Source organism: Ursus maritimus, assembly GCF_017311325.1.
Source record: "Ursus maritimus isolate PB19 chromosome X unlocalized genomic scaffold, ASM1731132v1 scaffold_X1, whole genome shotgun sequence".
NCBI classification, from domain to species: domain Eukaryota; kingdom Metazoa; phylum Chordata; class Mammalia; order Carnivora; family Ursidae; genus Ursus; species Ursus maritimus.
Genome location: NW_024423319.1, coordinates 41,366,793 through 41,384,100, shown reverse-complemented (window position 1 = coordinate 41,384,100; position 17,308 = coordinate 41,366,793). Strand labels below are relative to the sequence as shown.

The window sequence follows — 17,308 nt, the reverse complement described above, 5'->3', positions numbered from 1 at the left end:
AGTACAATGATGAATAACAGTGGTGAAAGTGGGCATCCCTGTCTTGCTTCTGTACTTAGCAGGAAAGCTTTCAGTACTTTATCACTGAGTATTATGTTAGCTGTGCAGTTTTTATAAAAACCTATTTTCATATTGAGAACATTCCCACCAACTGCTAGTTTTCTGAGGTTTTTTTTGTGATGAACAGGTGTTGGATTTTGTCAGATGCCTTTTTTTAAGTTTTTATTTAAATTCCAGTAAATTAACATACAGTGTAATATTAGTTTCAGTTGTACAGGACAGTGATTCAGCACTTCCATACAACACCTGGTGCTCATCACAACACGAGCACTCCTTAATCCCTGTCTTATTTCACCCATTCCCACCCCCACCTCCCCTCTGATAGCCGTCAGTTTGTTCTCTGTAGTTAAGAGTCTCTTTCATGGTTTGCCTCTCAGTCTCTTTTTTCCCTTTTGCTCATTTGTTTTGTTTCCTAAATTCCACATATGAGTGAAACCATATTGTATTTATATTCTCTGACTAATTTTGCTAGGATAACACTCTCTAGCTCCATCCATGTCATTGCAAATGGCAAGATTTCATTCTTTTTTATGGCTGAGTAATACTCCATTGTGTGCGTGTGTGTGTGTGTGTGTGTGTGTGTGTGTGTGTGTGTGTGTATCTCCATTGTGTGGATATCTTCCCTATGCATTCATCAGTTGAAGGACACTTGGACTGCTGCCATAATTTGGATATTGTAGATAATGCCGCTATAAACATCAGGGTACATATATCCCTTTCAGTTAGTACTTTTGTATTCTTTGGGTAAATACCTAGTAGTGCAATTGCTGGGTTGTAGGGTAGTTCCATTTTTAACTCTTTGAGGAACCTCCATACTGTTTTCCACAGTGGCTGTACCAGTTTACATTCTCATCAACAGTGTAACAGGGTTCCCCTTTCTCCACATCCTCACCAACATCTGTTGTTTCTTCTGTAATTTATTTTAGCCATTCCTACAGGTATGAGGTAATATCTCATTAGTTTTAATATCTAATTCCCTGACAATGAGTGATGCTGAGCATCTTTTCATGTCTGTTGGCTTTCTCTATCTCTTCTTTGGAAAAACGTCTATTCTTGTCTTTTGCCTGTTTTTTAATTGGATTATTCATTTTCTGGTTGTTGAGTTGTATAAGCTCTTTATATATTTTGGATACTAACCCTTTATCAGACATATCATTTGCAAATATTTTCTCCCATTCCATAGGTTGCCTTTTAGTTTTGTTGGTTGTTTCCTTCATGGTGCAGAAGCTTTTTATTTTGAAATAGTCCCAATAGTTATTTTTGCTTTTGTTTCCCTTGCCTCCAGCAACGTGTCTAGTAAGAAGTTGCTGCAGCTGCGGTCAAAGAGGTTGCTGCCTGTGTTCTCTTCTAGGACTTTTATGTTTTCAGATCTCACATTTAGATCTTTAATCCATTTTGAGTTTATTTCTGTGTATGGTGTAAGAAAGTAGTCCAATTTCACTCTCTTGCATGTTCCTGTCTAGTTTCCCCAACACCATTTGTTGAAGAGACCATCTTTTTCCCATTGGATATTCTTTCCTGCTTTGTCGAAGATTAATTGACTACATAGTTGTCGGTTCATGTCCGGGTTTTCTATTCTGTTCCATTGTTCTATATGTCTATTTTTGTGCTCATACCATACTATTTTGATCACTACAGCTTTGTAATATAACTTGAGGTCTGGAATTGTGATGCCTCCAGCTTTGCTCTTCTTTTTCAAGGTTGCTCTGGCTCTTCGGGGTCTTTTGTGGTTCCATACAAATTTTGGGATTGTTTGATCTAGTTCTGTGAAAAATGCTGTTGGTATTTTGATAGGGATTGCATTAAATCTCTCAATTGCTTTAACAATATTTGTTCTTCCAATCCATGAGCATGGAATATCTTCCCATTTCTTTGTGTCATCTTCAATTTCTTTCATAGCATATAGTTTTCATAATATTCTCTTATAATTTTATTTCTGTGGTGTTGGTTTTCATTTCTCATCCCTTGTTTGTGATTTTATTTGGGTCCTTTCTCTTTTCTTTGTTATAAGTCTCATTTACTAATTTTTAGTTTACTGATTTTATTTACTAATTTTATTAATTTTTTCAATAAACCAACTCCTGGTTTCATTGATCTGTTCTATTGGGGTTTTTTTTTTAGTTTCTGTATCATTTATTTCTGCTCTAATCTTTATTATGTCCTTCCTTCTTTGGCTTTAGGCTTAATTTTTGGTTTTTTCTAGCTCTTTTAGGTGTAAGTTTCAGTTGTTTATTTGAGATTTTTCTTGCTTCTTGAGGTAGGCATGTATTGCTATATAGTTCCCTCTTAGGACAGCTTTTGTTACATCCCAAAGGTTTTGGACCATTGTGTTTTCATTTTCATTTGTCTCCGTGATTTTTAAAAATTCTTCTTTAATTTCCTGGTTGACCCCTTCATTGTTTAGTAGCATGTTATTTAACCTCCATGTATTTGTGGTCTTTCCAAATTTTTTCTTGTGGTTCACTTCTAGTTTCATAACGTTGTGGTCAGAAAAGGTGCATGGTATGATTTCAATCTTTTTGTATTTTTTGAGGCCTGATTTGTGACCTAATATGTGATCTATTATGGAGAATGTCCTATGTGCACTTGAACAGAATATATATTCTGCTGTTTTAGTATAGAATGTTCTGAATATATCTGTTAAGTCCAGTGTGTCATTCAAAACCACCTTTCCTTGTTGCTTTTCTATTTAGATGATCTGTCCATTGATTTAAGTGGGATATTAAAGTCTCCTACTATTATCATTTTATTATCAATTAATTCCTTTATTATTAATTGTTTTATATATTTGGGTGCTCCCATGTTGGGTGCATAAATATTTAGAATTGTATGTCTTCTTGTTGTACTGTCCCCTTTATTATGCATGCTGCCCTTCTTCATTTCTTTTTACAATCTTTGGTTTAAAGTCTAGTTTTTCCAAGATAAGTATTGCTACTCTGACTTTCTTTTGACAATGTTTCTCCATTCCTTCTCTTTCAATCTGCAGGTGCCTTTAGGTCTAAAATGAGTCTCTTATAGGCAGTATATAGGTGGGTCTTGGTTTTTTATATGTTCTGACACCCTGTATCTTATGATTAGAGCATTTAGTTCATTTATATTCAGAGTCATTATTGACAGATATGTATTTAGTGCCATTTTATTACTTGTTTTGTCATTGTTCCTGGAGATTTTCTCTGTTCCTTTCTTATCTTTGTTGCTTTTGGTCTTTCCCGTCCACTCAGAGTCCCCTTTAATATTCTTGAAGGGCTGGTTTAGTACTCACAAACTCCTTTAGTTTTTGTTTGTCTGGGAAACTCTTTATTTCTCCTATTCTGAATGATGGCCTTGCTGAATAGAGTAGTCTTGGCTGCAGATTTTTCCCATTCAGTACTTTGAATATATTATGCCACTCCCTTCTGGTTTGCCAAGTTTCTATTGAGAAATCTCCAGCTAGCCTTATGGGTTTTCCCTTTTAAGTTAAGGACTTCTTTTGTCTTGCTGCTTTTAAGATTTTTTCTGGATCACTATATTTTGCCAACTTGATTACAGTATGTCTTGGTGTTGGCCTGTTTTTGTTGATTTTGATGGGTGTTCTTGTGCCTCCTCGATCTGGATGTCTGTTTCCTTCCCCAGATTAAGGAAGTTTTCAGCTGTTACTTCTTGAAATTAATTTTCCTCCTTTTCTCTTCTTCTGGGACACCTATAATACAAATGTTATTATGTTTGATGGAGTCACTGAGTTCCCTAAGTCTATTCTCTTGTTATATGATTCTTCTTTCTCTCTCTATTTCAGCTTCATTATTTTCTATTATTTTGTCTTCTAGGTCACTAATTCATTCCTCTACTTCTTCCAGCCAATGCTCATTGCATTAAGCCTGTTTTCAATCTCATTATTTCATTCTTCATCTCAGATCGATTCTTAACTGTTTTTTCTCTGTGGTAAAAGTATCACTGATGTCTTCTATTCTGTTCTCAAGCCCAGTGGGTAACCTCATGATTATTGCGTTAAATTTTCCATCAGGCATGTTACTTATATCCGTTTAACTTAGATCTCTGGCCATGGCCTTATCTTGTTCCATCATTTGGGGTAGATTCCTCCATCTTGGCATTTTGTCTAAGTTTCTGCCTTCTGTGCATTAGAAAATTCAGTCGTGTCTCCTGCTCCTTCTTTGGTGTGGGCTCTTCTCTCCCTTTAGTTGTGGAGTTTGTTCTGTCAGTCTTCTGGTCTATTTATGGGGTATTTAGGATGATTTCATGGTTTTCTAGCTGTGTTCACGGGACAAGATGTGCCTAGGGTCCTCCTACAATGCTGCCATCTTCTTTCTCCTTTCTGGAATGTTTGTCTTACCAGAACCCTTCCTGGTTTATTAATTATTTACTTCTAGTTAATAACTTTCTGGCTTCTGATAATTCAACCCATCCCAGGACACAATGTCTGTTCAGCTAGGGAATGTGCTCCTCCCACATGTGCCTTCCAACTCAGGCTCTCAGATGCCTTTTTTGGCATCAAATAAGATGATTATGTGGTATTTCCTTTATTCTATTAATGTGGTGTATTATATTTACTGATCTTTTTTGTTGAACTACCCTTCCATTTCTTGGCTCGATTGTACTTGGTAATGGTGTATAATCTTTTTAAGAAGTTACTGGAATTGGTTTGCTAGGATTTTGTTGAGTATTTATGCATCTATATTATTAAGAGATGTTAGTCTGTCGCTTCCTTTTCTACTGATTTTTTTTTATCTGACCTTGGTATCAGGGTAATACTGCCCTCATAAAATGAATTAGGAAGTATTCTCTTGTCTATTTTTTGGAAAATGTTTGAGATGGATTGGTGTTAATTATTTAAATGTTTGATAGAATTTGCCATTGAAGCCATCTGATTTTGACCTTCTCTTGTTTGGGAGATTTTTGAATACTCATTCAATCTCTTGTTACAGATCTGTGGAGATTTATTTCTTCTTGTGTGAGTTTAGGTGGTTTATTTCTAGTAATTTCTCTATTTCATCTAGGTTATCTAATTTGTTGGCATATGACTGTTCATAGTATTCTATTATAATACTTTCTATTTCTGTAATGAATTCCATTTTCATTTCTGATGTTAATTATTGTGTTTTCTCTCTTTTTTAGGGAGTCAGTCTGGGTAAAGATGAACAATTCTGTTGATCTTTCAAATGATGAACTTTTGGTTTCATAGATTCTATTATTTTTCTATTCTCCACTTCATTTATATCTGCTTTAAGCATCATTATTTCCCTCTCTTAACTTTGAGTTTAGTTTTCTATGTTTCTCATTCCTCAAAGTATAACATTAGGTAGTTGAATTGAGATCTTCTTTTTAAATTCTACTATTTAAGCTATAAATTTCCCTCTGATAGCTATTTTCACTGCATTCCATAAGTTATATGTTGTATTTTTGTTTTCACTCATCTCCAGGTATTTTTAATTTCCTTTGTGATTTCTTCTTGACCAATTAGTTGCTTAAGAGTGTATTATTTAAAGAAATCCACATTTGATGCAGGTTTTCTCTGTAGCTACTGCCCATTTTCAAGTCAGGGGTTAGAGCCATAATGATGGGCAACCCAGACTGTACACACACATATAAACACACACACACACACACACACACACACAAGTGTATTGTTTAATTTCCACATATTTGTGAATTCTTCATTTTTACTTCAATTATTAACTTCTAGTTTCATTCCATTGTGGTCATAGAAGATACTTTGTAAGTGTTGGCAAAGATATGGAGAAAAGGAAATCTTGTGTGCTGTTGGTAGGAATGTAAATTGTACATGATATGGCCATTTGAAAAACAGTATGCAGGTCCTTTGGTAAACTGAACATAGATCAACTAACCATATGCTCCAGAAATCCTAATTCTGGTATCTATCCAAAAGGAATAAAATCAGTATCACAGATATATCTGCACTCCCATGTTCATTGCAGCATTATCACAGCAGCCTATAATGGTAACAACTTTCCTGTCCATCAACTGATGAATGGATTAAAAAATGTGATCTCTCTGTCTATCTATATATAATGAAATAGCATTCAGCCATAAAGTAGAAGGAAATTTTGCCATTCTGACAATGCGAATAAACCTGGAGGACATTGTGCTAAGTGACATAATCCACACATAGAAACACAAAGATTGTATGATCTTACTTATATGTGAAATCTAAACAAGTAGAACTCAGAAAACCTGAGAGAACAGAGGTTTCCAGGAGCTGAGGGTTGTGTGAAATGGGGAGAAGTTGTCCATTAGATACAAACTTTTAGTTATAAGATGAATAAGTGCTAGGGAATCTAATGTACAGCATAATAGCTACAGTTAATAATACTATAATACTTTAAATTTGCTAAGAGTAGACTTTAGACTTTAGACCATATTCAGGCTCTCTTTCAATACTTAGCTAGACTTGCACCTAGCCTAGGAATCAGCCCAGGATGAAAGGTTGAGGTCTCAGGTCTTTTCTGCATATACATCTTACCCTGAGTGTGCACTTGGCTTTCTAAATTTCCCAAGATACAGGAATGCTTTTGAATGCACCAATTTCCCAACAAAACTTTGTCCCTGGATTTTCTTCTATGGCCTTAGGGTATTTATGTCTCAACTGTAATCTTCTGCCCCAGGTGTCCATGGGTTGTTTGTTTACATTCTAATGTTTTCCAGCAATGACCACTGCTATTCCAGCCTGCTTGAGTTCCAGAGTAGGTGAAACAGAGACAAGAGTCTTGTATCAGTCCTTCAGAAAGCTTCCAGATAGGTTAGAACAGACCTACACAATAATTTGTGAATAACATGTGCTCTACTCCCTCTAGAATCTTGGGCCAGGATCCCATACTAGAAATGCAGGTTGCTTCTTCTCCCTGCTGGGGAATGGGTGGGACAAAGGCAAGTAAAAATGCCACAAAGTTTTCCTAATATTTTTAAGTGACCTTTTTTTTTTTTAGATTTTATTTATTTATTTGAGAGCAATAAAACAATTGGGTGGAGGGGCAGAGGGAGAGGGTAAAACAGACTCCCTGCTGGGCAGGGAGCCCAATGGGAGGCTAGATCCCAGGATCCTGGGATCACGACCTGGGCTGAAGGCAGACGCTTAACTGACTGAGCCACCCCGGTGCCCTGCAAGTGACCTTTTTCTTGATTTGGCATTCCCTTTGTTGCTATAAGCATTTGATTGTTTTCTAGATTTCTGACAAAGTCATTTCGAACAGTTTCTGCATATTTTTAAATGTTTCTTTGAGGGGAATGGAAGCTTTGAGCTGCCTACTCTGCCATTTTGCTCAACTCATAAAGTTTTGTTGTTTCTTGATATTGTTAGTGGTTGCTGATAATAAATGCTTAGGTCCATTAATTCATAAGAGGCTGCAAAGTGGTCATAACCTAATTCTATCATTCCTTCTTCATTTAGTAGCTGAAATAGCTTTATAAGGAGAAACTTCTAATTTATTATTTGGTTACTAATATGTACAATTCATTGAGGAAAGGCAGGATAGATGCTTGATTCTTCCTCTTTGTAATAAGTTTTCAAAATAATGAGTTGGATCCCTAGAATTTTCCAAAGATCACCAATTAGTTTTTTGTTTGTTTTTGATATTTTTAATAATGTTATGAACTCATGGATTTAAATATATTTGATGTGTTTTTTCTATTGCAATTACCATCTTCATTACTTGTCATGCTATTTCATCTTTGGCTAGTAGGAAACTATTAAAATTTGCTTATGAGTCCCTTTGATATGACTCTAATGGTTTGCAATAGCTTTTTGATATCTGGTTTGACAAAGTATATCCATGCTCATTGTGAACATTTTCTGCCCCAGACATGGAATCAGCTATCTCTCCACAGAGCTCTGGTATATAGAGACTACAGATTAGGCATTATGGGTGTTGATTGATATTGTTCTAGTTATTATTTCTAGGCCTTTGCAGTGGACAGAACTAGAAAATGTACTCAGCTGACTTGTTGGTTGCTTAGTTAAGACAAAATATGTCATGATTTCATTTTTATATTTTCAGTTCAAATTCACAACTACAGAATTTTGACTTAGGAGATACAGATAGAAAAGGCTTTTTTCCATTGCAAGAGTCCTGGCTCTGAAAACCGTGGAGATGATAGAATCAGAATATTACGTAGTAATTTGCTTGCTTTCACTCACCGCATATAAAAACAGTTTGAGAATAATCACCTCAACATTTACATCACCAATTTTACTATAAACAATTTAAGGCTTCTTTTGTTTGTTTTGCAATTATTTTGTCTTTAAAATATACCCACTAGGGATTCATGAATTATTATTCTCTAAAGCCACTTGTGATATTTCTCTCTGTATGGTTATATTATCAGGTGGATAGATATTTAGGTTCATTTCTTTTATTTTGATGCTTAAGGATTGCTTTCTTTAAATAAACACTTAATCTTCTAAATTATTTTCATGGTTCAATAGTCAAATATAGAAAAACAATATATATTTAAAGAAGTTTAGCTTTTATCCCTGTCCCCTGCACCTGATTCCTTCTCACCCGCTGTAGGTAACTTTTAATTCATTCTGTGGTGTATTTTTCCATTGTTTGTTTTATAATATAAGCAGATACGTGTGTATTTCAAAGAAAAGAAGTCATGCTCCCCTTTCTTATATAAATGTGGTACTACTACTTTTGAGAGTAATTTGACAATACCAAATATGTTATACCCTCTGACCTATATGTTGGGTACACAAGGAGGCATGCTCTGAGATGTTTATTGGAGCTATTGTAAATGATGTGACAATGAAGATAGGGGTGTATGTATCTTTTCAAATTAGTGTTTTTGTATTCTTTGGATAAATACCCAGAGGTGGAACAGCTGGATCTACATGGTAAATCTATTCTTAATTTTTTAAAAAACCTCCATGCTGTTTTCCTAGCAGCTGCACCAATTTTCCCACCAACAGTGTGTGAAGGTTCCCTTCTCTCCATGTCTTCTCCAATAGTTATTTCTTGTCTTTTTTTTTTAAATGATTTTTTATTATATTATGTTAGTCACCATACAGTACATCCCCGGTTTCCGATGTAAGGCTCGATGATTCATTAGTTGTGTATAACACCCAGTGCACCATGCAATACGTGCCCTCCTTACTACCCATCACCGGTCTATCCCATTCCCCCACCCCCCTCCCCTCTGAAGTCCTCAGTTTGTTTCTCATAGTCCATAGTCTCTCATGTTTCATTCCCCCTTCTGATTACCCCCCCTTTCTTTATCCCTTTCTTCCCCTACCGATCAACCTAGTTCTTATGTTCCATAGATGAGAGAAATCATATGATAGTTGTCTTTCTCTGCTTGACTTATTTCACTTAGCATTATCTCCTCCAGTGCTGTCCATGTTGTAGCAAATGTTGAGAACTCGTTCTTTCTGATAGCTGAGTAATATTCCATTGTATATATGGACCACAACTTCTTAATCCAGTCATCTGTTGAAGGGCATCTCGGCTCCTTCCACAATTTAGCTATTGTGGACATTGCTGCTATGAACATTGGGGTGCATATGGCCCTTCTCTTCACTACGTCTGTATCTTTGGGGTAAATACCCAGTAGTGCAATGGCTGGGTCATAGGGTAGCTCAATTTTTAACTTTTTAAGGCACCTCCACACTGTTTTCCAGAGTGGCTGTACCAACTTGCATTCCCACCAACAATGTAGGAGGGATCCCCTTTCTCCACATCCTCTCCAACAATTGTTGTTTCTTGCCTTGTCTATTTTTTATTTTTTATTTCTTGTCTTTTTGATAATAACCATTCTAACAGGCGTGAGGTGATATTTCATTGTGGTTTTGATTTGCATTTTCCTAGTAATTAGTGGTGTTGAACTTGTTTTCATGTGCCTATTGGCCATCTGTATGTCTTCTTTGGAAAAACGTCTGTTTAGATCCCCTGCCCCTTTTTAAATCAGGTTTTGTTTTAATTGTTGAGTTGTATGAATTCTTTCTGTATTTTAGATATTAATTCCTTATCAGATAGATGCAAATATCTCCTCCCATTGAGTAGGTTGCCTTTTTGTTTTGATTATGGTTTCCTTTGCTACACAAAAACTTTTTAGTATGATGTAATCCCATTTGTTCATTTTTGCTTTTGTTCCCTTGCCTTTGGAGCCAGATCCAGAAACACATCTCTAAGACTTATGTCTTAGTGCCTTAGGAGCTTACTGCCTATGTTTTATTCTAGGAATTTTATGGTTTCAGGTCTTACATTCAAATTTTTAATGTATTTTGAGTTAATTTTTGTGTATGGTGTAAGTTAGCAGTCTAGTTTCATCTTTTACATGTGGCTATCCAATTTTCTCAGCACCATTTATTGAAACAACTGTCCTTTCTCCAGTGTATGCTCTTGGCTCCTTTGTCATAAATAAATTGTCCATATATATATGTGGGTTTCTTTCTGGGCTCTCAGTTCCGTTCCATTGATCTACATGTCTGTTTTTATGCCAGTACCATACTGTTTTGATTACTCTACAGCTCTGTAGTATAGTTTGAAATCTGCCAGTATGTTACCTCCAGCTTTGTTATTCCTTCTAAAGATTGCCCTGGCTATTTAGTATCTTTAGCGGTTCCATACAAATTTTAGAATTACTTGTTCTAGTTCTGTGGAAAATGCCATTGGAATTTTGATGGAGATTGCATTGAATCTGTAGATTGCTTTGAGTAGTATGGACATTTTAACACTATTGATTTTTCCAGTCCATGAACATAGAATATCTTTCCATTTATTTGTGCCATCTTCAGTTTCTTTCATCAGTGTCTTATAGTACAGGCCTTCACCACCTTGGTTAAATTTATTTTTAGGTATTTTATTCATTTTGGTGCAATTGTAAATGAGATTGCTTTCTTAATTTTTCTTTCTGATAGTTATTAGTGTATAGAAATACTGCACATTTCTGTATATTGATTTTGTATCCTGCATCTTTACTGAATTTGTTTTTTAGTTTTAACAGATTTTTTTGTGTGGAGACTTTAGAAATATATATTATGTCATCTGCAAATGGTGACAGTTTTACTTCTTCCTTTCCAATTTGGATACCTTTTTTTTTTCTTGCCTTATTGCTGTGGTTAAGACTCCCAATACTCTATTGAAGAAAAATGGTGAGAGAGGGTATCCTGTCTTGTTCCTGATCTTAGAGAAAATGCTTTCAATTTTTCACTGTTGAGTAAGACAATAACAGTATTAATGAGATCAAAAAACATTACAGGTAGCCTCTGACTTGCATACTTTTTTAAAAAGTCTATTTTGTACTTGCTACTGAGTGAAAAATACCTTGTTCTTTTCTAGCCTTGTAGATCTTACACCAAGGTGGAGTTAGTGGATACAAGGGGGAAGAGGCAAAGAAAATAGTTCCTTACCCTCCCAAATATTTCCATACACCTCTGCCCATCATTTTTATCCATACATAAAATGCTCAGAGTAGATTTTATGAAGAAACAAAATACCATGCCTACATACATACATTTATAATGTGTTCTTGTTGTTTTTTTTTTACCTCACAACCTTAATGTGGTCTTCTACTAAAATTTTTCCCCACTAAAACATAAGTCTGTTCTCACCAGAAATTAGGGTAAAATGACTCATTAAAATGTTATTATAATTATAACATATAATCATGTATATGGATATATATAGATATGTACATATATGCAAAAACATAATTTTGCTAGGTAATTAACTGTGTCTTTGTTGTGCATTAGGCTTAAAAACATAATGTGTTTCATATGGTAATTTTTGGTAGTATTCAAACTAAAAATGGAAGAATTCCAGTTCATAATTTTCCATCATATTTTCAGAAAAACCTGAAGTCTAGATGTATTTTTGTCTCCTAATTATTGCCTTTGAAATCTTGCTATTCACAAACAGTGACTGACAGTATCTCTTGTATTGAATTCATGCCCATTTGTAATAATTGTGAACATATAATCAGGGTAGGTACTTACAGTCCCAAGCTACTAAAATAAAAAAGCAAGATTTTTCAGAGGAAATTTTCAAATAAACATTTGTACCTTGCCAGTCCTTGATATCAACACTCAAACAAAGCATAGCAAATATTCTGACTTATTCCTGACAGGGTCAGTCATAGGATTTTTTTTCCTGTAAGGTAGATGTGATTATTTAATTTTTAAAAATTGGAATAGCTTACAACTTGTTATTTGCATGCTATATTTTAGAACAAATAAGTCAGGAATGTTCACTGTAACTTGAATCATTGTAATAGCTACTTATTGTTGTTCTAATTATGTACTTTTATTAGTTTGGGGAAAGGAGACCTATTTTAGAAAATAAAAAAAGATTAAATCATTCTACAGTTCTCAGTTTAGTTCTATTAACTGAGTTTTTCTCTTGGCTTTGATTAATTCCATTCTTTTTCATATGCAATTACATTTTTTATCCTTTTTGTTATCAAACATTATAATAGGAAGTTAAGTGTGTTCATCAACTGAATTTTGAATTAAAGTCTTTTGTAATATTGGAGTGGTTTGAATTCTTGGAGAGTAAGAAATGTGTATTCAACTTCTTTATCTTCTCTTACAACTCAGTCTAGTACTTTACCCCATAAGAAATTTTTAGTAAGTCTCCGGCTAGGTTTAAAAAACTAAGAAAATGGTGTGGGAATAGGGTATGTTTCAAAAGCAGAAGTGGTATATTAACCACACTGAAGCTTTGCTGTTGAAACCCCCTTCAGCCTTAGCAAGGTTTTTTATGCTAGGATAATAATGAGCACCAAGGCATAGGCAGCCTGTAAGGAAGCAATTCAGCAACCTTGATAAACTCTGAAACAGAGTTGCTGTCAGCTTCTCTCAGCTAGCAGAACTGACAACATGAGAGTCTTGTTCCAAAATCAATTTCTGATTCTGCCATGTGTCTTCAGTTCCTAGGGTGTACTATTCAATTAAAATATCATTTTACCAAATTCTTTAGCACAGTATCTGGAATATATATAATAAGTGCTCAATAATTATTTGCTGAATGAATGAATGAATGAATGAATGTCATAATGTGTAGGGGAGAAATTATATTCTGCCTTAGAAACTAAATATGTAGTATAAACTGTACATAAGTGATAAATTGACTTGATAGAAAACAATCAAGAATTGAAGGGATCTTTCATCTGAGTTTGGTTCCCTCTATTTTCCATGTTATTTAGATCTGAAAGGAGTATCATATATAATAAATGGTTTTCTTGAAGGAGAGTTATATCCATGAAAAAGACTCTAGTTTGTATCTGTTCAGGCTCCTTTTAGCAAAGATTAACAAATTTTATTTGAAGCTTAAATTCCGCTAATAGTGAGTGGTGGTCCCATCTCTAGCAGTTATAAATTTGACTTTACTTGAATTTGTCACTGAATATAAAAGGAATATGTGTTTATTTAAGAGAGTTTAGAAAATACAGAAAAAGTATAAGGAAGGTAATTACAAATCTTCATAATTCCAGCAAAAGAGAAAAAACAATATCGGTTTTTAATATTTTGGAGGAAAAGTTTATTTTGAAAATGAATTTGGTTCTCTCTTCACTTTAATAAGAATTAACTTTGGACATTCGATTTACATTTTATATGTGGTTGTTTGATTTTTAAAGTTAATTAAACTATTCCTCATTAATCTGTGCTTTTTTGTACTCAGTGACGATTTGGTTAGTTCGCAGGTCACCCCATTGTGTACCTATCTTATTTTGTCTTTAACAGATCGAGAAAGCGCAAGCGCTAGCGCTGCAGGAAAAGGCAGAAGACCCATAAGCGATAGGTGGGAAAGTCAGCTGTGGAAAGAGAAAAAGTTTGCCTTAATTGATCACCTGCATTACAGCCATGTTTATCCTGAAAGTATTCCACGGAAATTTATTTTCGAGCAGAGAAAGTTTCTTACTGAGCAGTTTAATTCTCAGCCTGCCAAGTACATACCCCCAGAGGGAAGGCCCCCAAACCTTGATGACTTTAAGAGTGCCCGAAGCCTTGGACATTTTGAAGTAACCATCCTAGGTAAGTGAAGTGTTCTTTTCTGTGAATGTCATTAATTTAATGTATTTTCAATATAGATGATACTATTTTGCTTGAAAAAATTAAGCTCTCCCCCCTAAAAAAATAAAGTCCAAGGAGAACTCCTGTTTAGCTCAAACCAATGGAGGAATGGAACACTAATTCTGGAATACATTAAGCTCCAGTTGCGGGCTTTTATTTTTTTATAATAATTTTTTTATTATATTATGTTAGTCACCATACAGTACATCCCTAGTTTTTGATGTAAAGTTCCATGATTCATTATTTGCGTAAAACACCCAGTGCACCATGCAATACGTGCCCTCCCCACCACCCATCGCCAGCCTATCCCATTCCCCCATCCCCCACCCCTCTGAAGCCCTCAGTTTGTTTCCCAGAGTCCATAGTCTCTCATGGTTCATTCCCCCATCTGTTTATCCCCACTTTCTTCTTCCCTTTCTTCTCCTACCGATCTTCCTACTTCTTATGTTCCATAGATGAGAGAAACCATATGATAATTGTCTTTCTCTGCTTGACTTATTTCGCTTAGCTTATCTCCTCCAGTCCCATCCAGTTGCGGGCTTTTAAACATTGACAAGTCCTAGGAAAGTATTTGGGCAGAGAAGAATGGGAAACAAGGGAACTTTCCTCACCTCTGACTACCTGACTACTTCTAAAACTGATTTTGTTTTTCTTTAGCCACCACTCTCTTTCTCAGTGTATCTGAACCATTGAAAGGTAAAATGTAGGTTAAAGAGAAAAGGGGTACTGATCGGAGAAGCTCCTATGAGCAGTGGTCTGTTTAGCCCCTGAAAAAAATAAAATTCTCAACTAACTCGGGTTGTAACAGAAAAAAGCTAAAAAACTTCCCTGGTCTATAAGCGAAAATAAATGGATTTTCTCAGGTTGTTCAAAACTGTGAGGTAGCCATAGAACTTCCAGAAATTTAAAAGTCAACACATTTTTTTTTTAAGAAAACAAACTGATGGTTACCAGAGGGAAGATGGGTGGGGGGATGGGTGAACTAGGTGATTGATGGGGATTAAGGAGTGTACTTATTGTGATGAGTACAGGGTGATGTATGAAGTGTTGAAGCACTATGTTGTACACCTGAAACTAATATTACCCTGTATGTTAACTAACTGGAATTTAAATAAAAACTTTTAAAAAGTCAACACATTTTTAAACTTATATTTAATTTTATGTTTCTTTCCAATGAATGAAAAAAAATATTAATTCTAAAATAAAATCTTAGCCAAAATAAGCTATTCTCAGAGTCAAGGAAAATGTTTCTTTGTATTTGTATCTTAAAGGAAGGTCTTGTTACCTTAAAATAAAAGAATGAGGAAAAGTCATTAACATTAATTTAATGGCTGAAAGAAAGTGCATTTCATAGATTTTTACATCTACAGTACTGGAATGAATTACCTTGACTTTTATTGAGATTCCTTTTTTATTTTTACTCTCTCCCACTCCGTTTTCTTTGCCTCCTCACACATATGTACATACGTGTGATTGTGTGTATGTGTACAATCTATAAAAAGTATGAATTTCCCCTGACTCTGTTAGACATGTCAGACCTGTTTCAAATGCTTCCTTTTACTAGACCACATTACTTGGTCTCTTTACATCACTTAAAAAGCAAGAATCAAACGTGAAAAGGGCAAATGTGTCATTCTGTCCAATCAGCTCTAGTCCACATTAGAATTATGCTGTTTTATGTCCTACCTGCTTTCAAGGACTTAAGGTGGTTTACAGGGATAAAAGTGAAAAATAAGTCACAGATGGATAAAACAAAACAGAACGTTTGGGGCGCCTGGGTGGCACAGCGGTTGGGCGTCTGCCTTCGGCTCAGGGCGTGATCCCGGCGATCCGGGATCGAGCCCCGCATCAGGCTCCTCTGCTATGAGCCTGCTTCTTCCTCTCCCACTCCCCCTGCTTGTGTTCCCTCTCTCGCTGGCTGTCTCTATCTCTGTCGAATAAATAAATAAAATCTTTAAAAAAAAAAACAGAACGTTTAAAAGGAAACAGAAAAAGTACATATTACCAGGTACTTGCAAATAACTAAGTTACCATTTGGCAGTAATTTTTGGTCAACTTTCCGGCAGGAAGAAAGAAAGGGATTTTTTTCCTGACGAGGTATTTAACTGTAAAGTTAAAAGAAGTTTGGATATCATCTAGTCCTACACCCTGGCTAGGTAGAACCCAGCCCTTGATTAGAAATCATGTCTCCTGAGTCTCTAAACATGTCTTCTATTACAGAGAAAATAAACACTCATATATAGGAAGCCTATTATTTTTTCCTCTATTAAAATTCAAGTCAGATTTTACCATGTAAAGTTATTGTGTAAATAGGACAGAAGAACAGTAGGTTGATATTTTCAGTTACAGTTTTCTTTTTTAAAGGTATTGAACTGCTCTTCAAATAATTGATTCTTCCATCAAACTTATAATTAGTCAAATCTTAGTAACACATTTCTGTAAAAGAGTATATTTTCAACTTAAGTATCACAAAATCCAAGTACTTAGCTCCCTAATGGTTAACTTAATACATAAACGAAATCTGGAGAACTAAAATAAATGGTACTGATCCATTGATTCTTTTTTTATATATCAAGTTTTTATTTAAATTTTAGTTAACATATAGTGTAATATTAGTTTCAGGAGTAGAATCCAGCAATTCATCACTTACATATAACACCTAGTGCTGATCCATTCGATTCTTATAGAACCTTGAAGGAAGGAGGTAGCCTATCAAAATCATCTGAGGGAGACCTTCCCACACTCCTTAAAATTCTGGTACACTCCAGAGAAGCAGCCTATTCAATGTCCCTTACCTTCCTAAGGGAGACTTACTGCTACACCAGGGCCAATGACTGACAAGAATGTGTCCTGCTTGTCAGGTATGCAGGAATAGAATTAAGATTGAGAAATACTACTCTCTTAATAGGACTTGAAGTATAGATATTCTCAGATTGGTTTTTTTTTTAAGATTTTATCTATTTATTTGAGAGAGAGAGAGAGAGATCACTAGAGAGAGCAAGCACGAGTGGGGATCAAAGGGAGAGGGAGAGAAGCAGGCTCCCCGCAGAGCAGGGAGCCCAATGCAGGGCTCGAGCCCAGGACCCTGGGATCATGACCACAGCCAAGGGCAGACACTTAACCAACTGAGCCACCCTAGTGCCCCAGATATTCTCAGATTTTGGTTAAAATAAGTGGTGAATATCAGACGTGAAAGTGGTAAATTTATTATACCTTTTGTGAAAGTAT

General features: G+C 35.3%; 1 protein-coding gene across 2 annotated transcripts in view; it reads left to right on the top strand.

Moving 5' to 3' along the window:
• RADX (RPA1 related single stranded DNA binding protein, X-linked) overlaps positions 1–17,308 on the top strand; it is a 73,160-nt gene that overhangs the window by 40,453 nt on the left and 15,399 nt on the right. For both annotated transcript variants that reach the window (XM_040644765.1, XM_040644710.1), the window contains one exon: positions 13,751–14,041. In XM_040644765.1, coding sequence (XP_040500699.1) covers positions 13,751–14,041 — 291 coding nt within the window. The remainder of the gene's footprint in view (positions 1–13,750; positions 14,042–17,308) is intronic.